Below are 23,449 nucleotides of genomic sequence, written 5' to 3'. Positions count from 1 at the left end.
CTAATACTATCCTTAATTTGTCTACCACAACCTTCTTCAAACCCTAATATTATCCCCCTACAGGATAGACATTTACCTGAGCAGCAGTGGTTTGGAGTTTCTGAAGGCCGCTGTCAAGCCGTTTCATCTTATGCTGAAGCTGAGCCCGGCTCTTCTCCAGAAGGTTTCTGTACAGGGTGATTTGCTGGAGAAAGCTCTTGGGGGTGGTGTAATTGTACCGCTTCTCATTGCGCTGGTATTTTTCACTTGCCTGGTTGACACTGGTGTGAACGTAGGCCATGAAAAGACTGATGGATTCCTGGACGGCAGGCTGTAAAAATAAGCAGACAAGGGGGGGGGAGAGGGGCGAACACGCAGAGCTGAATTGAGTGGAGTTTAACATCCCCAACCTGATGGGAACTGAAATATTATCTTCATAAATTTTGAATTCATCTCCAAGTTTTGCCATCTTACTTGCCTGGCCCTGACTTACTCAATCTGAAATTTAGGTGCGGCTAGCAGGAATGATTATGCTTTGAAACCTCTGTGAAAATCATGTGTTTAGACCACTGACACGCAGCTTGTAAAACATGCATACTGTTTACATTATATCTGGTGCCCTCCAACTTTCAAAACACTCTACAGCAGCTGTGGTACTACATTCCAACTGGATATTCATCACATGCAGCACAACGACACACAGCCTCCATTAATCATGCAGTTAGCGATCAATTAAAGCAAAAACAAATGAGCGGAGAATACAACGATCAAACCTGACCATAACTCACAAAAAGCCATTGTTAATGATCATAGAGCCAGTAGGAAAAAAAAAAAATCATTATTAATTAAGATCTGACATAACGCATTTTGACAAAGCATGCTGTAAGATGCGAAAGAAGCTCATTGATTGGCCTTCTGTGACAACTATTAGCAAGTTGCGCATTCCTAACTTTAAATAAATGATCATTTCATTTCTTGAACTCCTGCCTCTTTATTAGAATAAACACTCATTAATGGCATAGAATGGCTCACTGTATTGCTTTTTATAATATTGTGTTAAATGCAGATTCATTTAAACTAACTTTACAAAATTTTAAATTTAAACTTTAAATTTTATATAATTTAATTATCTACTGTGTACCTTCTATTTCTCCAACTTAATTGTTATGTCCATGTTTGAATTATAATCTACTACAGCTGCAGCTACAGTCATTAATTAATCCTTTTTTTCTTTTAACTGATAGTGTTGAAGTTGCTTCGACTACTTTTCACATGTTTCATACTTCACGTTCTAAGCACGACATCCTCACATGGACAGATGTACACACACATACACACATACACCACACACACACACAAACAGTGGAAAGTAATAGTCTGGCACATGTTCACATATGTGATGACACTTGCTGGTTGTGACAGCTGTGCCACCTTAGAGGGTCGTTATGTGCTTAATCACTCTTCTCTCATTAACATAAATGATTCTGGGTTGTGATCGTTCCACTGCTATGATGGAAAACAATGATATGCCTGCACTCACTGTGAGTCTCCGGGCATGTGTTCAGCAATTTGTCAGAACCTAAGCAGATATCTAATGATGAAGGATCTACGGAAAAGTTAATCCAGCTGCACTGCAGTAATTACAAGGCGTTCATTAAAGTCTAAACCGGTCTGGAATATCAAGGTACATGACAAACCTTAGCAAGATACTCTACCACCTATATATGATTCTTTGATTACTAATTTTTCAGTAATACTGCATGAATCAGACACAAACAGTGGCACAGAAATTTACTGTGTGTGAGAGATGGTGAGATTGGGTTCAGTCCTGACCTCAATGCCTTCAATCTCTTGGATGAACCTGTAGCTGACTGACTGCAGAGAATCAGTGGTCCAGGGGTGAAACCAGTCAATGGTTGTGCAGTTGACGATGGCTGGAAATTGGCGGGCCCTAACACGCAGGGCACTACCCACAGGAGACAAACAAAGTACCACCTACGAAGAAGAAAGACCAGTCACCCAAGTAATACACATACAAAAAGGCCTGACATGATACACTGTCAAATGCACAAAGAATAATCAAGATCATAGGTCATAGATGTCAAAGTGTCTCCAAAAGGGAAACCCATAACTGGCAACCTCGTGCAACCCCACTTTCATCACCTTGGCATGTGGACAGCAGCCATATTCCCTGTTGGCTAGACCAGACGGTGACGCTACCAGAGGCCCTGGCGCAAAGACTAGCCGGATGACATACGTGTGCATCGAGAAATTAATTTCTTTCCCTTCAACCCCTAGTTTGTCTGGCTTAGTTAATTCAGCTTGTGAAATACTGTACGTTTAGTAATTTACAGAGGCTGTGCTTTTAATTTCCTTGCTCAAAAATGCTAGTGTACTATGTGTAAGATTTCCTCATTAATTTCTTGCTTTGAATGAGATCCTAATGTCATCTTTGGAGCACTAGTGATCTGATTAGCATTTTCAGTTTTTGTTGCTAAATTCATTGTGTCGGTTTTTAGTCTAAACCACCCTTATAAAACCAAAACTGTCAAGGCTTTCTCCTTTTCAGATGTTGATGACAAATGGATTTGATACATTACTTAGTCAAAATAATGTTTACATGGAAGAGCAAAAAAAATAATATCCAGAGTAATAAAGTTAAACGCACTAGTGGATTGAAAGAAAGTAGCAGAATGAATTAAAAAAGAAAATCAGACCGTGAGCTGTAGTCGAACTCGGTCTGTAAAGAATCTCCAGCAGTTTTCCTTGTTGTCCAGAAGTCCAAGGCCTCGTACCTCAGCTCTCACACCAGACACAATACCTTCAATTTCCTCCTCATTGAAGAGCTCAGGAATTTCTCCTGGAGAGAAAGACACAACCTTAGACTGACTCTAGCAATGAACATGCACTCTGTGAAAATTACATCTAATACTTAAACAGGTTTGTGTCATTCAGACATAGCTGAAAGAAGGGGTATGACTGTTATAGAGTTTGAGTCTGACCTGATGCCAGTAAGTCGTTAATAATGACCAGAAACCGCTCATCAGGTATCTGTGCATCAGTCAGGAGCAGAGCCACGCGCTGGTTTTTCACTCCAGTCTTCAGGAACAAACTGGCGAGATCCATCTAAACAAAAACCACACATGCCATGAATGGACGCCTATAGTGTTCACACTAACATGGAGTCATCTGGCTCAATACAATAATCAATAGGACAGCACAAATCCCATGATAACCGCTTGATATTTAAAGAGGCCATTAAAGGATTAAATTGATAAACCTTCCTTATCAATGAGATATTAAAATATTTCCCAGTAGCATTTAATAATATCTGACAATTATTTCCTGCATCACTGGAGAAGCTGAACAAAACAGAATTACAACAATATCCTGCATGCAGAAGGAGAACTAATCTGGGAATTAAAAAAAAAATAACTATCACAGCGTTGTTTGGGGGCCATGCTTGCCGATTTTAACTACATTAGTTCACTTAAAGGGAACTTTGCACCAAAACTTAATGAAGTCATACTATATTTTATGTATTGGTTGCAAGTTACAGTATGAGCAATATCAGTATTTACCTTGAGGTCCTGGATGCTATAACCATTGCTCAGAGTGATTTGGAAGACTTCCACAGAGGATATGTAGGCAGCCAGACGAGTCAGGCTCTGCTTCCCACTGCCCCCAACCCCAACCAGTAAGCCATGACCTCTTGGAGCCTCCAGGATACGACTGATGCGACAGCTGGTAACAACACAATCTTTGTTATGCCTCTAATGATTCATATTATTGTAATATTATTTTTATTTACTGATATATTGTCTCCAAATGTTCATTATAGGTTAGAATTATTATAAATAACCAGCTACACGTACACATGTTGCATGGCATCTTCAAACAGCACTAGATTCATGGCTGGATAGAGCTCATTGTAGCTTTCCAAGGCATCTGTCAGGATGGTCCTGAGTGTGGACCAGTCTATGACAGGAGCATAGGAGGGTTCCTCACCCATCTGGGCAAAGTGGAGATAGAGGAGGGGCTGCTTTTTCACCTTTTTTTCCTCCAATCCCTGGAAGAGGATAAGCAAAATAATAAATCATTTGTTCTTGAAGGTGAAGGGCAGCAGTGGATTCGATTTATTCTGTTTATCATAATCTGCATAATATGCACCTCAAAGCATTCATTCACAGTCTCTATCTGGAGCTTCCGGAAAAGCTGCAGGTCCTTGGCATCTACCAGTCTGTCTGAGTACACTCTGCTGGACTCATGAAGCCACAGCAGTGCCAGGTCAGTGCTCTCTTTCACATTGTCAGGCCCAGAGAAGAGGATGCCCTTAATAGCGCAGAGCGAACATATGATTATTTCACTTATGACTCATTAAGCTATTATTTGAAATTTGCTTACTATGACCACTACCTGAAAGACATTAGATATGTGTCGAAGATTAAATGTGTAGTGGAACTTGATGGCTGTGGGCAGAAAGTTGTGAACCATCTTGTGATGAAGAGATATGGCAGCTTGGACCACAGATGCAGAGCTCCTCTGAACAAGCGGACTGAAGATCTGCTGCTTCAGATGGCCACTCAGGATCTGACTGAAGATAGACATCTGAGCCGCAGGTGAAGGAAAGTTCACTGCAAAAACTGAAAAATGTCTCTGCAGAGAGGAAAGGCATAGGCAAATTTCAAAACGTGTAAGAATATAACAAGCTTGTATTTAAACACACTACAGTGTTGTTTTAGTAGCAGTAATAGCTACATAAGTAAATCCTCATGATGTTATTTAGTATATTTAGAATAAGGCGCTGTGTTGTATAATTTATTCACACTCCAAACCACATGGGAAATTTAAGATAATTTCTTCAACATAATAGACTAGTCACTAATTCAAGTTGACGCACAGACTCTTAAATTTATAATTAATTCATAACTATACTTAAAACTTTTACAAGGATTATTCTGTGAACCCACAATAGATGGTAAGATGTGTACTGCACAATAAATTAAGCTGGTATGATCCTTCTTTTAAGCAAACATCGGTCATTTTTACTGACAAACATACCTGTAATCTGGGGTTGATGGTGAAGCTCCCAGCAGTTGGATTCATGCAGGCAACATACTGGGTATTGTGTATTTCTTTTAGTGTCAGTTTCTGTCTGCCATACCTACAGCGAGAAGGAAATTAAATAAATGTTTACCACCTATTCATTGAGTTTGATTTTTTTCCATTCCATAAATTTACTGCTTTGCTATTACTTAATATGTTTTTTTTTCCTGTTTAAGACTTTTTTTTGGATAGTTTTCCATTTCCAAAATGAGGAACCAAGCCAAGACAAAAAGTATCACATGGGGTGCAGATTAACTGACTTAAATTACACTGTGTTGGTGTGGGTAAGGTCTTCTCACCAGTGCCCATAATCCAGATGCTGGCGTATAAGCGTGTGAGGCTGCACTGTTCCATAACTGTCAACAGCTGGCATGTTCATGTCGTCTATAAAGTAGACCAGCCTCCGGTTGCCTACAGGGCAGTAGCTTCTGCCTGCTCTTTTCTCTAGTGGTTGCTCGAGGATCACTGCAAAAGAAATCAAAGGTTAAACTAAACTACAGTTAATTAAATAAAGACAAATAACAATTAAAATTGGTCAGATCAGCATTGGAAATATGAGGATGTCTTATGACTAAAGTAGTGACTGAAATAATGTGGAGTAGGTGAAGTTACTGTCCCCTCCATCCTCGCTGAATTTAATTACTGCCAGCAGATGGTGCTACTGTGTGCCTGATGTGCCAGTCTACATCACAGAACAATCAAAAATCCCTCACCCTGCAACATGAGGGAGGTTGTGTAGTAGTTGAAGGGCACTTTTGTGGTCGTGTAACTCTCTGGCAGACAATCTAACTTGTTCCTGACAAGTGCAGTCTTTCCCACTCCAGCATTCCCCACAAGCATCACTGGCTGTCTCCTCTCCAGCAACAAGTCCATGAAGTATCGAAGACGCACAGTCTCTGCTGTGTGTACCAGAACAGCCTGCAATCATAGAAACAGCAGGAAGACACAGAACAGAAACATACATGGTTATTATGGCTTTCTTTGAGTGTGATTTATTGACAGACATGTGTTCAGTGAATTGTATGTGATTTATAATTTCTTGTATTTCCCCAGAACACCACAACTATTCTGTCATAATAGCATCATTTGCTCAGAACAAAACCCCACTAATTATGGCTCAGCAAGAGCCTTTGGAGCATTCACAGCTGTACGCAGGAGCATAAAGAAAGACAAAAGAGCGTGGGTGATAGCTCAAGCCTTGTTGCTCATGCCTTCACCCCCACACAGTCTGGTATATGGAGTAGTAGATGGTAATCAGACACAGTGGCAAGCCTATCATCCATTCTAGCACCCCTGCCATAACCTCATGATGTGACTTTACCCTCTCTTATTATGTTCACTGAGGCATACATACATTTTTAATGTGACTGTATTGTCCATTTTTGGTTATTTTTCTTTAATAATGTTGTGTCTTGTGACTGTGAATGTGATTATAAGTCAAGCTACTTTGAAAAGTTTCTTTCTCAAGGGTCCTGCTCTCCTGCAGTTAAAGTCATTTATGTCTTCTCACCTGCAATGGTGTACCAGTGTCCATTTCAAATGGAGGTACAGTATCACTCCATGGCAGGAACCGCCTGGTTTGATGGTCAAGGTAGTAGTCAAACACTGTCCCTTGTGCTGGCAGTTTCACTGTCTTCATTTCTTTGGTCCACCACTGACTGAACTCTACCCGATAATCATAGAGCTGGACAATGGACAAAGATATAATTAATTCAGATTTAATTCATATCATTTAATTTGGACAACCCACCTATCAGTCCAAATGACTGACAGCTGTGGTTTTATCACTCGTGGTCACTTGACAACAGAAGGTAATGTGTTGAGCATCATCCTTTATTAGCTGAATCCTTTTGAGAACTAGAGGTAGTAGAAAAAGCCAAGAAAATGGAGCAATAACTAGTTTGACTATGACTTGGAATATAAACAAACTCCAATAGGCCACAATGTTGCCTGCAACACCAGCATCCAGATACACATTTTTTTGTGAAAAATTTTGAATTTCTGTTGAAAGACAACTTCTACGTTTTTTGTGCATTTTTTGTCCAAGAAATATTTTATTTTAACACAAAGACTTCTGCACTGTGATGCCAAAACTCATGTATCCAACTTGTCCTTATGATTGCTATATAAAGAAAATTTGAAATCTCATCCTCAACTTTATTAAACCAAATAAATACCTGATCCTGATAAAGGGCCCCACCAAAAGCCCAGATGCAGGCAAAGTTGAAGTAGGTCTCATAGATCTCACGAGGGGACTCAAGTGGAATATTTTCTGGTGTTAGAAGGCAGTCAAGCAAAGTGCACAGTGTCTGAATGGGAACAAAATTATTATTATTATTATGCAATTTTCTGACTGCAAAGGCACATGAAAAAAAAAAATCATTGCACTGTACGTGTTTGCACTATGTACTGTACCTGCACCATAGAGTTCTCTGGAATAGGAGTGATAGTCTTGAAATAGTTTTTCATCTGTTCTAGGCAACGTGGAACATACTTCTCGAACAGTATGGTGAGGTGGGCCCTTTCTGTCTGGCGTTCTCGTTGGTCAATCCAACTAGTAACATACCTGAGTAACATTAGAGAATAAAGAAGATAATGCAACAGCTTTAAACTGAAATGTATAAAGAAAAAGAGTGTGCTCTGTGTAACTCACGGGTTCCAGCCCAGGTCCTGTGGGTTAACATAGAGGATCCCCGCTCTGGACACTGTGGCAGGAGTGGCCATCCTTAGGTGACTGATTTCAAACACAAGTCTCATGGATGAGGTAAGCGACACACGTTCATTACTGGCCAGAGTCAGGACCTGAAAGATATTATTGTTTGTTATATTTCCAAATACTATGACATCTGAACGGTCAATATGGCAGACAAGACTCTACACAAACGATAAGAAAACACTTCCAAATCTCATCAGGTTTGACAGAATATTTCGAAGGCACACGATCACTGCAACAATGTGATTTATTGCACTGGAAAAGGGCCTCCAAATACTCACACTGCAGGAAGTGATTGCTGAAGGATAGGGGGAAAGAAAAATCTTTTTCTGCCTATACCACCTTGGTTGCTATGTGTTGTACAATAGTGTACGAGAGAACAGGGGGGAGGTACCTTGTTATCATCCATCACTGTGTTGAGTGATTCAATCCACATCGGATCAATGTCTCCATCCAACACAATCCACTTAGGCCCAAGGTGGGAGATGTTTGCCTGCTCTCGCATCAGTGATGAAAGCAAACCTTATAAAGAAATTGAGAGATACCAAGAACAGACATTGCAAGGTTTAGGCGCTATTTACGGATAGTTTGTTTCTTGTATTCTAAGCTGTTCTTTAATTTAAATCAATTTCTCTTCACCATCTTTCCACTCTCGAGTTGCAGGATGGATGAAGCCAAACAGTTCATCTCTGTCTATTGCCTTCGGATTGAGGTCATTCCATACAGGCTTCCTCTTCAAGTTTACATAAGTTTTATGGAGAACTCTCAGTATCTGTTGAAAATATGTCACATTTGACACCTATGTTACAAAACAACAGTCAGCTGGGCATCTACATTTACAAGGCTTTAAAATCAAACCTGGCTTTTTCCAGTCCCTGCATTTCCAACAACAAAGACAGAGTGTCGCACTGCCATCAGCTCCTCCAGCTGCACCACCTGACAAAAGTATGGATGTGTAAAGGAAGACTCATTCTTTCTTGTTTAGATAGGTATAAAGCAATTTGTGTCAAACCTTGAGGACAAATGTCTCCTCAGGCTGCAGTCGCAACTCCAGTGTGGTCTTCCGGATGGCTTTTTCAAATTCGCAATCCCTCTCTCTTTCCACCTCCAGGCCAGGGAACAGGTCTCCCAGCAGTCCCAAGAAGATAGGCACATCCTCAGTCACAATTTTAGGCATGTTGAAGTCCCGCAATGCGCGCATCAGCACCTAAGAATTAGTGAACTCTCAAATAACAAAATGCTTCTCTCTTATGTGACTATGAGACGACAAACACACCTGTTCCTCTGGTCTCATCTTGTCCCTTCTTCTCAGTGCCCCTGCCAGAACCAGAACAGACTTGACGGCACGCAAGCCCCAATCATAGTGGTCCTAAAAGACAAACAAAAAAAGAACGTAAAGATGAGCATTACTGTGTTTATACTTACCATTAATCATATCCCACAAAGTAATAAGATTTATTGAATGGTTTCATGCTTCACTGTGCTCCTGAGGTATAGCTGAAAAGATTTATTGTCGCTGCCCCATGTTGTAATCCAACATTGTGAAATATACCAGTGCTACTAAATGCTTTTCTCCTACCTGTTTGGAGAGCAGTTCTTTGCAGAGATTGTACAGAGTGATAAACTTCCTTGCTAAAAGCTTAGCACCTCGGAAGCCCTCTGCTAGCAACATTATCTCACAAATAAGCTCAGTATCGGGCACCACCATCGCACAGGGCCTATAGCAGAACACAGACAGTGCAAACAATGATTTCTGTGCTGAGTAAAGGCACACTATGAAGACAGTTGTCGTATTTTATTTTCTCACCTGAAAAGAGCCTTAAGGTTTTCAGGTAGCTCTGTCCTTCCTGCATAGCCAGGATTCATAGTGATGAAAATCCCAACTGAGCGTTTTAAGACAATGTCTTTATCAAGGAAGAGGAACCTATGAAGTGGCATACATAGAATGTTAACACATTTTTAAACTCACACTGCTACATGACTAATACTTCAATTACAAGTGTTCAATTACTCACCTTTTCTTTTTAGAGCGAATGGCATCCTGAATGGTTTTGACCTGCACTGCTACAACAGACAGTACATCCACAGGGATACGATTGAATTCATCAAAGCAGCCCCATGCTCCAGTCTGGGCCAGACCCTTATAGATATTTCCAATTGACTTAACACAAACAAAACAATAAAGTTGGCATTAAAACATATTTGTTTACATCATCACATTATCAAGACATCTAAGTCAGTACAAAAATGTATCTGTTGAATTTCACACCTTGTAATCCATCTGTTCGGAACAATTAAAGATGTACACCATGACACCCATGGCTCTGCCAAGATCCTTAGTGGTCTCAGTCTTCCCTGTCCCAGCAGGGCCTGCTGGGGCTCCACTCATGGTCAGGTGAAGGGACTGAGTCAAGGTGATGTAACACCTGTATTTGACAAAAGCACTTGTTTAGCGATGCTGTACTGTATGTTGTGCAGTGAACTGGGTCTACTGAATGTACGCATAAATGTTACCGGTCTGTCAGGGGAGTGATCACCAGACGAGGTGTATTTCCGAGATACTCGTAAGAGTAGAGGAATTGAGCATCACATATGTTAATATAGCAGTGGTGAAGCTGCTCATTCCAGCAGTGTCGAAGTTGGGAAAGCCACTGGAAGGCCTGTGAGGTGGTGACCTGTGAACACACATGGCTGCCATCAAACATCAAACTGAAATAGTTTGTCACAAGAAATATTATATGCAGGTATGAGGATCATAATAGTTATAATTTCTGGTTTTAGTCTAAGCTTACAGTTTATACTGTATTGTGATCCATTTTACCAAAATATAAGTTGTGCTTCTCTTGTTTCGCTTTTGCAGTTAAATACATTTTGCTGTTCCTATTCAAGCGTACTGTTTTATAATCTCAAATATTAACTCAATATTTTGGTCTTTGCCGCATCTGCATTGCAAATGAAGAACTGAACAGTTGCCAGAGGTTTTCTGAATTTTAATAACTTATATCCTAACCTTAAAAAATGTTAAACAGAGTGATGTGTTCTTTCACACACTGATACAACGAAGCAAATCCTGTAATAAAGCTAATCATGGAATGATTAAAATGTGTCAACCCTTTGAGCAATGAGGCTGGCGACAATGTCTCTTGCATGGACATCAATAGTGCATATAGTCATGATCTTCTGTCTGTCCCCTGAGCTCAACTCTCCAAGCAGCATGCCAATCAACAAGTTGAGCTGAGAGATCTGTGGGGAAAAGCAGACTGAATTTAATGCAGGGGAATAAACAGATATAAATAAAGAGGTGATCACTCATTTCAATGAATATGAGTGACTGAACTGGAATCTATCTGATATAATGGTTCAAGCTTGGTTCAAGTTTCCTGTCTCAGTTGTACTGTTAAGTATTCAAAGACCTTAAAGTTAGAATTATCTTACAACATCGTACACAGACAGTACGTGAGTGTACACCCTGTGTACTTTAAAGTCAATCAAAAGTCTTGTGTTCTTGCTTTGAGTAAAACATCACTAGATGTAATTTGTCCCTGGTCCAGTATGACAGCAGATCCAATCAGTGCAGTGCAGTGAGTTGAAGGGGGAGAGAGATTATTCAAACAGCAGCCAAGGACGTGTTAACCTTTAATAGTGCTGATGAAACTGACAAGAGCGATAATACAACTGTGAGCATAGCCCGCAATGAAGGTCCACAAGCCCAGCTCAGGTCACTGACTCTGATGTAATTATAACTGCATTGTGTAAAATGTGAAAATATGGAAAACAACATACACTATAAATACTTGGTGATTAGATCCGTCAGAATCACGACTTTTCTAATTGCAATTAACTGTTTAATTATCTTGGATAAGCTATTGCAGTATTTATTTGAATGCAGTATTATTTCAATCATATTGGCTGCATTTCTACTGCTATATACTGTCACCATATTAGAAGTTAAACTCTGTGAGATAAACACTCAGATGCACAATTTTCCCTTCAGGTGCCATGAAATTATAGCAGAGGCAGGAAGCTACAAGAGGATGTCTAAAAGAGCTCCAGTCAAACCCCAAACAATGGAAAACTATGTTTAGTCTATGCATTGGAAATATGATATTTCTGTCAGTTTACTTAAGCTGCTTTTACAGGCAAATGGAAACAATTGCAATATTTATAAATGACAAAAAGTGACACTACTTACAGAGCTGCATTTAACTGACATCTTTATACTCTTGCATGATAAAAGTACCTGTTTCTTGTTGTAGTCTTTTAGTGCAGACTCAAATCCTTCTTCCAGCCTTTTAAACACAAGCTCCATGTCATTGCCCCACCAGATCTGAGATCCAGTGAGAGCAACTTGGGCGGGGAAGTCAAGAATCCACTGCTCTCTGGGTCTCTCCTCGTACACAGACACGGCTTCAAACAGGTGACCCCTGACAGATTCCTTCATTGACTCCTCAAGGCAAGAAAGCCATGCCTCCACCTAATGTTTTGTTATCAGTTGTTATGTTATTTTATTAAATGTGGTAGCTTACTGACATTCTTTGATACTAAATATGAGCTTACCGGCCCATAACAGCAACATTCAGTCTGGAATGGGACATATTCACGCTCTTTGCTGTACATGCCCACAGCAAGTTTAGGATTATCCAGCTGTTCGTCTTTTTCAAACTCAAGATCTGACATGTCAAAAAATTTTGAGAGATGGACAGTCACCTGCAAAAGATGATCAGTCATTACATTTGTCATGTCTAATACATCAAAAATAACAATAGTGTTATATTATAATAATGATGAATGGAAATTCTACATAAAACTACCTCTCTGGGACGATTCCCTTTAGAGAGGATGTCCAACAAGTCTGCAGATGAAATAAAGTAGAATCGTGGAAAGGCAAGTCTCTTTGTCTCCAGGTATTCAGCAAGAGCTTTTTCACATAATGCCAGTCTGTCAGAAAAAAGGCACAGAATTAGTGAGCAAAATACTCCAAAGTATATGATGACAGTTTAATGAAATAAATATGAACCTTTTTTGCAGATCTTCTAACTTCTCAAACAGATGAGGTTTGTTGGTGGCCTCAATGACATTTGCAGTCTTGGCACTGTCCAACATTAACTCCTGAAAGAATCAAAACCCACACGTTTACAACAACGTCACCATAGGAATTGGTGTAACTACACAATTAACGTGCATACCTGAAATTCTGCATCTATTGCTTGGAATCTGTGTGTATCTGCAGGCAGCTGTTGGCAAATGTCATCACAGCCTTTGAAGATGCTTTCGAGGTAGACCCATGTTCTTTGAACCTCCATCCAAACCATCAGCACAGAGTCAGCCACAGTCAGACGTTTTTGCAGTTCCACTACTTGGAACAGGAAGTGGTCGACATGCTTGCTCTGAAAGATGCTCTGAAGCTGAACCTTGAGGATAAGGGCATAGAGAAATGAGCACATCCAAGGGAATGCATCCAATACTTACAGCCATGTGTCAATAAGAAGACCTTGGGGCTGAATGATAAGCAGAAGAACATTGCATAGTGATTATTCTGACAAATATTGCAATGACAACATGAGTCACAGTTTTAGTCTTTATTGTGTTGTTTACATTTTGTTTTCAATGAAAAAATACAAAAATGATGATCTGTACAAGAATCTGGATCTGATCTGATTTTTCAGCAGACTGCATCAAGCAAGCATGTTTCCTTACATCTTGTGAATCCATATTCAAATTTCAATTAATGTTCAGTCCTACAAAAAAATCACGAGTCATAAAACATTTCACCTGATCAGCATGCCAAGTCACAAAAAAGTGGGGGAGGGAAACAGACAGTTTAAACAAAGATGGAATCACTAAAGTGGCAAGACTTCTAATTGCTGTCTGTAACCCCCCAATGGATCTGGTGTTGACGTTCAAAGACCGCCATGGAGCAACAATGCCTGTGTCCACCAGCAGCTATAAATCTAAGGACTCAATAGGGACCTCTTTACTCTCAGCTGTGCTGTTAGACACCCAGACAGGGCAGCCCCTTCTGCATTCTTGTCTCTATTCAGCATTTAACTATCAGTGCTTCTCACAGACAACTGATCTTGAGAGCAAGCTCTTGTGCTTTACAGCCATTATGCATTTTCTTCTTCATGAGGTTACAAATAATAAAAAAAAAAGTTAGATATCTACCTGATGATCCTCAAGAGTTTCAATGAGATTCTCATCACATGTAAGAAGTGGTACAGAGGTTTGATAATGTTCTTCATATGAAAGATCCATTGATGCCCAAGTTTGGTTTATTTCTGTTACAACCTGGAAAAAAAGGAAAACATGTAAGGTTTAAGACTGCACAATGTATTCCCTATTGTATTAGTACAGTAGTACGTCCTTAAGGTTGGCTTCTAGCTCCTTATCATTACTTTTTTTCATATGTATCTTAAGGTAAAACATTGACATTTCAGTTTCTAGTCCTCAGCTTTCAAGTGTTGAAGTAGATATGGATTTCAAGTACTGCTAATTGTTTGTACAGCAACTTTCTCTTCTCATTAAAGAATACAGCAGTAATAAATAATGGTTATGATAACATCCAAATGGCAAATACATTTGCTATAAAGTGCTATAGTGGTAAGTATTGCTGTGTTACATAATATAATACGTAATTATGGCTAGAAAAAGTTGTTGAAGAGTTTGATCTATGATCTACTTATAACTGAAGAAAAAACCTTCTCGATGGCCATTTCCTTGACTGCCTTATCCACAATGTTGCGAATTTCGTCTTCAAACAAATGCAGCTTCAAACCCAAAAGGTCTTCCAAAGTAGTACAGTCCGTCACAGTGAATTCCATCTATTCAAAAAGAATTTGAGTTAAGTCTAGAGTTTGTATCATGCAAGACAACAATGCTGATCTATTGTAAGACCTCTGCTGGTAGTATTTATGCACCTGCGTTGTTCTAATTAGCTGCACCCAGTGGCGCTCTCGTATTGCCAGGTTCTGTAGTTCACTCACGGCCCGCAGTGACGTCAACAAGTTCTTTACATAAAGGTCTAATCCAGAATACACATCCCAAAAGCGAGCCTCTTTGTCAAGCTTCCGTATGTCCTACACAAACAGAAGGTAGGTAAACATAATTAGTTATTAGGGGCATCTGTTACAAGCAGCAATGGTGCATGACAGCAAGACAGCAGGAGAGATGAGCTGGTGTGATGTAGCACTGTTGGTGACCTCACCTTGGCAAACCTCCTCAATTCGGCATCCATCTGGTCCACGTTTATCTGCCTCCATTTGGTCATTGTCCAGTTTTCCACACTGCTCTGTATAGATAAAGACACGTGCAGAGGGGTCAATGGGCTGAGGGTGCTTAATGGGGACGTTTAGAGGCTACAGGGTATTCAAAGGCTCAAAGACAATCACCAAGAGGACATGCAGGTCAAGTCATTTGGTTATTGTATTGTATTGTGTTATTGTGTAAGGGTGATGAGGCATTCTGCTGTATTTCAATTTCCTTAAGAATAATACCATATATATGTATGTGTGTGTAAAACAATATGAATTAAGATACCTACCTGCACATATACAACAATGTCCCACAGTTCTTTGAGGACTGTGATCTCTCGCCTGCAAAGTTTGATGTCTCTGTAGTCAGGAATAGTAACCTCAAATAGATTTATTGACTCTTGTAGCTCTGCTACTTCCTTCTCCATATCCCGGATTGCCCTTTCAGACTAGAAAAACATGGCAGTTGTCATGCAAAGTGTAGAGTGGAATATTATTTTAATCATATAATCAAGCAACAGTTAAACTCCTACTTTCTCCAGACTAACGTAGGGACGTTCGGCACTGTAAGTGAAGGGTGCAGTTGCTCTGAACATCTCACGGAATCTGGTTTGTTTTACCTGAAAAACAAAGAGATGCTGTCAGGTTCTCCACTTGGGAGGAAATCATAAAATCGCTTTGATACTATGCATTATGAACTTTCACCTCAAAATCCATGCATCGTTTTCGTAAAACCAGCACTTCTGCGTTCTGCATGGGTGCCACCTCATGCCTCACTTTTAAAGCCAATTTTTTAGCTCCACTCCACTTCTCAGGGAGTTCCTGTAAAGATAATTATTTTGACTATTTCAAACTTTAGTACACAATATTTATACACAGTATTCATTTGTTTCTTGTAAATGATAAATAAATTATCAATGGATTATACTATATTAGTCAGCAGCCAGAAGAGGTAAGATTTTAATTTTTCTACCCTTTCTAGTCCTTACTTCTATCTGAGAGTAGACCTGGTCTGGTATGGTCACTCCATAACGTTCCAGGAGGATGACTGTGTCTCTAAGAGGCTCAAACATCCTGTCAGTGGCTTTCTGTCTGTCTCTGACAGCAGACAGGTGACTCATAACTTCCACAAAGCCACAGCGATCCCCTTTAGCCAAAGGATGGTTTAGCCCTTCAACGGTGGTTCGGATAAACTTCTGCAACTCATCAAGACTGAGTGGAGAATGCACAGTGAGAACAAATTACGTTACAGGTCTGAACTGAAGAGCGACGCAGAAATTACTTTTACCTGTTGGTGACGTATGTCAAGAGGTGCTCTTTGAAAAGCCAGCTCCACTTTTTTACAGTATTAAGAAGGCTAACTTTAAAGGGCTTGATATCCACTCGAAACCACCCATCAAACACTCTGAAGTCTTCAAGCAGCGATATTTCAGCATACAGATTCTCATAGTGATCAATCTGTAAAATTAAGGCAACAGCAGAAAATACGATAAAAAAAATCCCATGTATTAGAAAAATATGGTTCAGGAGTTAAAAAAGAAGGATTTTCACCTGTTCTTTGAAGCTACTGATTGTTGGGGGGGTCTGAGGTAACACATCAGCTCTTAACGCCTCCATCTCCTCAGCTGTAAGTACATGTCCATACAGGAGAAACTGTCTGAGAAACTCGGCCTTGTCATCTTGCCATAGATGGGTGTAGCAATCAAACTTCCTCTGGTAATTTATCGCTTTCTTCAGGACATTCTCCACGTGCTCCATTATTTCTTGTCTCAGGTCTGACAAATCTAGCATGCCCTCCATTACATCCTGTAAGAGGGGTTAAGGTTAGGTTATAGATAGGTTATCCTGATACATTACATGACATTAAAGATCTACCAATTGTAGAAGAATACACTATAATTTAGGTAAGTTTAGTACAGTAAGAGATCTATTTTAGATAAAGCAACTCACAGATAAAGAATATTAAATAGAAAGTGTACTCGATAATACCATGGACATAATAAAAGTCTGACAAACTCAGTTAGTTAAAACACTCCAACCAGTCTATAGTTTACCTGTCTATAATATAAGACTATTGTCACAAACCATGGGTACTGCATTTGTTTTGCTGCTTTAAATAAAGGGAAGCTAATCTTTGTCGTGGTATGAGCAAGTTTAAAGTTTGACGTTTACCATTAACAATAACATACATTGACCATTCATATGTCTGGCAGACAGCAATCCAAAAGTCACCGGAGTCCTTCTAACACACGTTGTGTTGCACAAAACACTCGATCAGGTGATGTGTTTCAATCCAAACACTGCCATTTTAAACATTGTTATGGATCTTTTTCACCTGTGTTGACTTTCCAACCACAAGCAAGGTACCTGATAACTCTCCGTGCTGAGATGAGCAGCCACTCTCTTGATATTCACTGAAGTCTTGAATATATCTCCAACCAGTCCCTCTACCAGCTCATAGAGGGAATCGCCTGCCTCTCGCTCCATTGAGGGATGGAAGGTCATCCCCGATCCATTCAGCATTAACTGAGCCTCAAACAGAGGGGCCTGGTTCGCCCACAACTCCATGTTGTCGACAAAGAACTGAAGGGAGTGGCTGATGTAACTGAAGAGCCCCTCCACCACCATCTCGTCCACATATTCCAGGTAAGATTGCCATCCTCCTGATGCAGGGTCAGCATGGAAGAGGACCATATTCTCCTGATTAAATATAGGGCATTGAAGCATTGTTTAACACAAAATCTTGTCAAATGTTGAGGCTCTTTACAAGTATCCCTTTTTATCTGAGTTGATTGTGACGGACAGTATGTAATAAAGTGTGTTTATTGCAAAGTTATATCAAAATAACAGAAAATAGGCACATATACTGTAAATGTGGCAGGACATATAGATGTAAGATTTTAAAATATGTTATTATACCAAAAATTATGAAATTAAGTAAATGTAAAGAAAAAAAGGTTTTACAAATTTTAAACATGTTGCATGTAAATGATTATGTTTAAAGCAAACCATTTTGGAAGCATGCCAGCGCTTTAATGTTTTATAGTACTTAGAGCACAGCCTCACAAGCAAAATCTATAATGCATTGGAGTGATTATCATAAATCCAGCTATACACACCTGCACCAGCTCATGTATCAAGTCTCCATCCTTCTTCATGGAGCTGTACTTCCTGCTGACACCATCGCCCCTGTCTTCCAGCTGTATGAGTGAGCCTTTCCTGTTGTCCTTTTTGCCAAACATGGCCTGTTTGCTCCATCCCTTCATCAGTGAGTGAATGGAATCACAGTTTTCCTTGGCTCTGCTGACTCGATGTACAAGGTCTTGGACAAGGCATTTGGTTGCGCTGATAAAGCTCCAGCAATCCTGGTCCTGCCATGTCAAGCTGGTCTCGGCTCTTGTCAAATGCAGGTCTATAGACTCCAGCTCGGTTCTGATTAGAGGAAGTTCCACCTCTAGCACTGTCTGCTTCAGCTTGTTGTACCACTGTACTAACAGCTGCAAACTGCTCATATACTGGAAGTGTGGAGAAAATGTATTAGGCTATGCAAAGGATAATGAAACAGACGTGTTGCGTATTGTTGAACTCAGATAGGTGGGCATGTGTGTAAGAGAGCCTATAGTGTAACATACAGTGTTTTCTTACCTTTGTGAACATGTCACGCTTCTCAAAAACAGTCAGAGCAGCTGCAGGGATGTTGATCTCACTGAGAGTCTGAATGTACTTCACATCTTTCAAGACTTCAGTCAGCTGATAGACGAAAAGAAATAGTAATTAACTCATGTATGTAGTCACAGTTGGGTGGTGGTTAAATATTTAATCTCAATTAAAGACTGTAATAACTAGAACTGTATGGACATTTTTTTAATACAGCTTGAGTCAAGGAATAACTGACTACAGTTCAGTTGTTATTCTTTTGCCAAACCAACTTAAGGATCTTTGGGGCATGCATCCAAATAGTTTTATTCTTATAAAATAAATGTTGCTACATTAGTCCAAGAGCAAGATGGTTATTTTTGAGCATTGGAAGGTATCCACATGACTTCAGTTACCTTCGGATTGAAGTTGACGGAGATCAAGCCAGATGAGGGAATTCTGGAGATAAGTGGCTGGTTCAAGTTGATCAGGCAGGCCTGTTCCAAACCATTACACCAGTCAGAGTAAACGTCCTTCTCATACTGGTCCAGAAAATTCAACATCTCCACATACGTGTCATACTCCTTTGCCATCTCCACACCTTCTGCATGCCTAGAAAATAATGTATAAACAGTGTTGCTATATGTATGTGAATCATTTTAGTAAGCGTTTGATGTATTTTAAGAAGTTTTTTACTGACATGTCAAACAGTAATCTGATTTTTTCCCATGGTGTTTTAATGCGTTCTCTGAGCATTTTTGCCGACTTCAAAGCTCCCGATGTGTGCGCCATGTTTTTTGTCAGTGCACTCTCCCTCTACAGACAAAGTGAGAACGTAAAAAAACAAACGGCATTAACAAAATCTATTGTGCACTGAATGCATATTGGCAATATCGAATTTCAGCAAAGACCACCTGATTGAGCTGGAATTTAAACAGACGTTTACAACTCTCCAGTTCTTCTCTGAAGTGTTGCTGAAGCAGACGGAAGTTTGGACTGAATATCTGTCTAATTTGTCTTTTCTCTAGGAAGGGTCCGACAACAGTTAGCATCTGTGGGCCAAAAGAATTATTAAAACTTTTACAGTTATTAGTAATGCAATTAAGATAACGCAAGTACCCAGTCTTGCTTACTTTTAAAGCTGATTCCAGTCCTGAGCAATCCTTAAAAACCAAACACAGAAGGCTGGCAAGGCGGCATTCAAAGTCCACAATCCTTGCCTTGAAATCCGTATACTCTTCTTCAAAACCCTTAGAGCAAAAACAACAATTCAACAATATTTAATGATGGACAGTGGTGCAAAATTGTGCATTATGACTCTTTAAAGGTTTTACATGATCTATGCAGTAGCTGATCAATCTTAACTAGCAATACAGATGCCACTAACAATACTTTTAGACAGTTTCACCTCAGAGCTGAAGTCAAGTGGGCTGTTTTTACTGTGCTTCAATGCTTGACAGTGATTACAGAACTCCATGTGCATCTTAGCAGCATGCTCAGTGTAGAGTTTTCCTTTAATTCCACCAAATTCCAGCTTTTCCATCCTCTGATAGTCCAACATAATTTCAAACAAGTCCTGCAAAGAAAGTCACAATAAAATAAAAGCAACCTCAGTGACACCTTAATACACAAACAAAAATCTGACCTCACCTCCAGCTGTAGCATGCGATCAAAGAACTGGTTGAAACGTGAAAAAATCATGGCAGATGGAAAATCCCAGGGTGCGTGTTTCACTTGGATGGCCAGCCTCTCCCTCTGGGTCTGGTAACTGTCTTTGAAACATCTAAAGACTTTTATCACCCTTTTTACCATTTGGAGACTTTCCTCTGGATCTTCTCTGAGGAGCACATCTTCAGAGAGGTATGTAGAAGCCTACAGGGTGAAAGGTTTATATCTGTGAATTTGCCCATGCAGACAATCAACATGTGAAGTTAGAGTAATGTTGCCTGACTGACATTAACAGCATGCACATGTGTCAAATTTCAACACAAATGCAACCCTCCATGCAATTCAGAGCTACAAGGGTTTTTTTCCAGTGAAAATTCTAACCTGTTCAATGAGCAGGTTGCAGAGTTCCTGTAGTAATACCACAATGCGTGCTGGTTTTTGATAAGACCGGCAGTTAGTCCAGATAAGGAAGAGCATGTGAAAAAGAGCAGGAATATATGCCTCCATGTGAGGAAATCCTTCCTTTTCAAGCTGAGACAGTTGTGCATTTAGTGGCTGTAGATAGAGGTCAATGTCCTGAGCTTCTTGAAATGCTTTTTTGGAGAAAAAGCATAAGAAAAGAGAAAATACATTTTGGTAATCACGTTATGTTATACCTCAGACATGTGACACGATGCAAAATGCTGTATGTCCTCTTCAGAAAGAAACCAGCTGGTCTTACCATTAAACACATTTCCAATGAGAGTCTTGATTGTTGGATGATAACTGCTCTCCATCATCTCTAACGCCTCCGTCATCATTTGAACAATAGGACTCTGAAGCTGCACGCAAAAGTTTTTGAGCACTTTAACAATGTAAAGAGATGAAGATAAATTAAATTATATTTTACAACTGGGAGGAAAAGCAAACCTGGTGATAAATGTTCTCTATATTGCTCTTCCTGGAAGCCCAAAACTTCAGCTCTGCTCTGGGCACTGGATTACAGCCTGTTACAAGTAGGTCTGGTGAATCCTCCTTCAGTATTTTCTGGATCAGATTTGTCCAGTTAATGACCTGGGTCTCTAGGGCATGGGCCAGAGCCCTATCATAGCTGTCACACCTGCATGGGAAAATAAAAGCCGTGTGTTACTTACAGTGTAAACAAAGATCAAGTAGGATGTGTGTGTGTGTGTGTTTTCTTACATTTTAAAGGTGCTACATGATTTTTCTATCCAATCTGTTGAAGTTGGGATAGGGAGAACAGTTTTCCCTAAAACTTGTCCCCGAACAACCGATGTCTTGCTGCACATGCTCTCGGCGTGTCGAATGATGTCCTCGGACACCAGATTTGGCCACATCTGGTGGTTTTTGTTGTTTGACAGCAGTGGGACACACACCTCGTGAAGAGACACAGATTAAATTCACCTAAAAGCCATGAAGTCAGGCTAGATATCTGGATTAAAAAATAACTGATAGCACATTCAATAAATACTTTTTTTGTAGCTACAGTTTGTGGACGAAGGATGTGACAATTACCTGCTCAATTGTGCATGACAGCTGCAGTAAAGGTGGTGGAGACAAAAGGCCAAAAAGCAGGAGTTCGGTGTAGTTTTCTGAGCTGATGGGAACAACTTTCTTCTTAAGGATATAGATTTGCATGTTTTGAGCAACAGGTGGGACCTGCATCTGAATTAATAAGACACGGTTTCGTCACAGATAAGACATTTAAATGAAATATGTCATGCTAAACCCATCAGTATCAACATGTATTGGTGTTTAGCTAGCTTACATAGTTTAAATAAGCTAGGCTAAGAATAACACCACGGCCATACCTCATTACAAGCAAGCAGGCAACCCTTTTTTGTTGAACAGAAAAATACAACTGACTCTTTCTCAAAAAAATCTTTCAAAGTAGTTTGAAACTCTTGGCTGGCAGCACTTCTCTCCCATGTCTGTCGGTGTACTCGCAGTAACCCACAAACTTTTTCCTCCACGAACTTCACTCTGGCGTCCTCAAGGAAGGAAGGAGGCACGCTTTCGTCGTCGGACATGACCGCCCTCGGACCGTGACGTGCATTAAGTCCCGTAAACAAAACGCGCAAAAGCCCACTTGTTTGTGACAGCTCCGGGAACCTGCCTCTGAATTATCCATTAACTTCGTGCGACAATCATTTTTAAAGTGGCAAAAATCTGCCTGTCTTACAGGAGACTGGGGTGAGCTCTGCGCAGTCGCGGGGACGTTTCAGCGTTCCGTTGCCTAGCAACACCCACTCTCGTCAATCACTGCCAGGTATGTGGCTGTGTTTAGCTAGCTCTTTCCCCCCCGGGTAAAATAACTTTAATGTACCGATAACTATGCCTGCTACTGCTAAATATATGATTTTACATTGTTTTAAATTGCAGTAATACCTTCCAGACAGAGGGGCTTAATGTATATATTATATTTATACTCTAATTTGCATTCCACTAAATCCTTGGTGGCTTGCAGAAACTAGAAACTGCAAAACTAGGAAGTCTTAACATTTTTGGTAAAGTGCATTTGAATATTTAAATTCCACATGAAAAAAACAAAAAAACTAAAAAAAAAAAAACCACTGTAAAAGTAGTATTTCAGTTTGGATAGATGCATAGCTTGAGAGGAATGGCCTTATTATAGATTAATTCAAATGTACTGAAATATGTGTCATTACCTGTATAGTTTTGCCTATCCAGTAATACAATGTATTAGGATGTACGGTAAGTGAAACACTCTTGGTTTAAATAGGTGCACATACTGTATGTGGCCCCTTTTATAGCAGGACTGGATAGAAGAGGAGGAGGTGTGTGTTGGAGCTACAGACTGTGGTAAAATGTATGTGATGTGTGTGTGTGTGACTTGTCTGTCGTCTTAGCAGCACCAGTCTGTACCCAGCAACTGGTATTTACAGGGACTATAGACCACATTTCAGAAAAGCCCAGAGGTCTGGACACTCTGAGCAGGCTTTAATATATATAGAAAATTGTACTTTTGTGGCTGCTGATAGGTTTAATTAGCTGGATAGTACCCTGGCCTATTTGTGAATACTCAAATATTTGTATTTTAAAGAGTATAAACACATTTGAGACATGGGATGCTACG

The 23,449-nt window shown here is 40.0% G+C and overlaps 1 protein-coding gene across 1 annotated transcript in view; it reads right to left on the bottom strand.

Moving 5' to 3' along the window:
* Positions 1-22,604, bottom strand: part of LOC311496400 (dynein axonemal heavy chain 11) — a 35,374-nt gene extending 12,770 nt beyond the window's left edge. Inside the window, exons 1-56 of the mRNA XM_084556257.1 lie at positions 22,164-22,604; positions 21,868-22,011; positions 21,535-21,728; positions 21,262-21,451; positions 21,074-21,173; positions 20,734-20,945; positions 20,335-20,556; positions 20,093-20,260; positions 19,818-19,934; positions 19,599-19,736; positions 19,385-19,500; positions 19,101-19,296; positions 18,694-18,798; positions 18,168-18,563; positions 17,416-17,748; positions 16,600-16,854; positions 16,337-16,506; positions 16,038-16,260; positions 15,754-15,870; positions 15,582-15,668; positions 15,339-15,497; positions 15,003-15,086; positions 14,716-14,874; positions 14,497-14,619; positions 13,964-14,086; positions 12,985-13,209; positions 12,816-12,907; positions 12,610-12,736; positions 12,356-12,505; positions 12,039-12,272; positions 10,910-11,041; positions 10,313-10,473; positions 10,068-10,224; positions 9,814-9,959; positions 9,606-9,722; positions 9,378-9,516; positions 9,075-9,167; positions 8,811-9,005; positions 8,657-8,734; positions 8,438-8,570; positions 8,193-8,320; positions 7,739-7,887; positions 7,501-7,651; positions 7,263-7,394; positions 6,596-6,769; positions 5,799-6,003; positions 5,385-5,550; positions 5,041-5,143; positions 4,396-4,635; positions 4,150-4,311; positions 3,855-4,048; positions 3,561-3,723; positions 2,982-3,105; positions 2,697-2,839; positions 1,813-1,974; positions 77-310 (exon numbers count right to left, since the gene is read on the bottom strand). Of these exons, the coding sequence (XP_084412383.1) occupies positions 77-310; positions 1,813-1,974; positions 2,697-2,839; positions 2,982-3,105; positions 3,561-3,723; positions 3,855-4,048; positions 4,150-4,311; positions 4,396-4,635; positions 5,041-5,143; positions 5,385-5,550; positions 5,799-6,003; positions 6,596-6,769; positions 7,263-7,394; positions 7,501-7,651; positions 7,739-7,887; positions 8,193-8,320; positions 8,438-8,570; positions 8,657-8,734; positions 8,811-9,005; positions 9,075-9,167; positions 9,378-9,516; positions 9,606-9,722; positions 9,814-9,959; positions 10,068-10,224; positions 10,313-10,473; positions 10,910-11,041; positions 12,039-12,272; positions 12,356-12,505; positions 12,610-12,736; positions 12,816-12,907; positions 12,985-13,209; positions 13,964-14,086; positions 14,497-14,619; positions 14,716-14,874; positions 15,003-15,086; positions 15,339-15,497; positions 15,582-15,668; positions 15,754-15,870; positions 16,038-16,260; positions 16,337-16,506; positions 16,600-16,854; positions 17,416-17,748; positions 18,168-18,563; positions 18,694-18,798; positions 19,101-19,296; positions 19,385-19,500; positions 19,599-19,736; positions 19,818-19,934; positions 20,093-20,260; positions 20,335-20,556; positions 20,734-20,945; positions 21,074-21,173; positions 21,262-21,451; positions 21,535-21,728; positions 21,868-22,011; positions 22,164-22,382 (9,159 nt within the window). The 5' untranslated portion in view covers positions 22,383-22,604. The remainder of the gene's footprint in view (positions 1-76; positions 311-1,812; positions 1,975-2,696; positions 2,840-2,981; positions 3,106-3,560; positions 3,724-3,854; positions 4,049-4,149; positions 4,312-4,395; positions 4,636-5,040; positions 5,144-5,384; positions 5,551-5,798; positions 6,004-6,595; positions 6,770-7,262; positions 7,395-7,500; positions 7,652-7,738; positions 7,888-8,192; positions 8,321-8,437; positions 8,571-8,656; positions 8,735-8,810; positions 9,006-9,074; positions 9,168-9,377; positions 9,517-9,605; positions 9,723-9,813; positions 9,960-10,067; positions 10,225-10,312; positions 10,474-10,909; positions 11,042-12,038; positions 12,273-12,355; positions 12,506-12,609; positions 12,737-12,815; positions 12,908-12,984; positions 13,210-13,963; positions 14,087-14,496; positions 14,620-14,715; positions 14,875-15,002; positions 15,087-15,338; positions 15,498-15,581; positions 15,669-15,753; positions 15,871-16,037; positions 16,261-16,336; positions 16,507-16,599; positions 16,855-17,415; positions 17,749-18,167; positions 18,564-18,693; positions 18,799-19,100; positions 19,297-19,384; positions 19,501-19,598; positions 19,737-19,817; positions 19,935-20,092; positions 20,261-20,334; positions 20,557-20,733; positions 20,946-21,073; positions 21,174-21,261; positions 21,452-21,534; positions 21,729-21,867; positions 22,012-22,163) is intronic.
* Positions 22,605-23,449: the final 845 nt, after the last annotated feature.

This window comes from Chelon labrosus (assembly GCF_963514085.1).
Source record: "Chelon labrosus genome assembly, chromosome: 12".
Taxonomy (NCBI): domain Eukaryota; kingdom Metazoa; phylum Chordata; class Actinopteri; order Mugiliformes; family Mugilidae; genus Chelon; species Chelon labrosus.
Note: the sequence above shows the minus strand (reverse complement) of the source record. Positions and strands in the feature narration are given on the sequence as shown.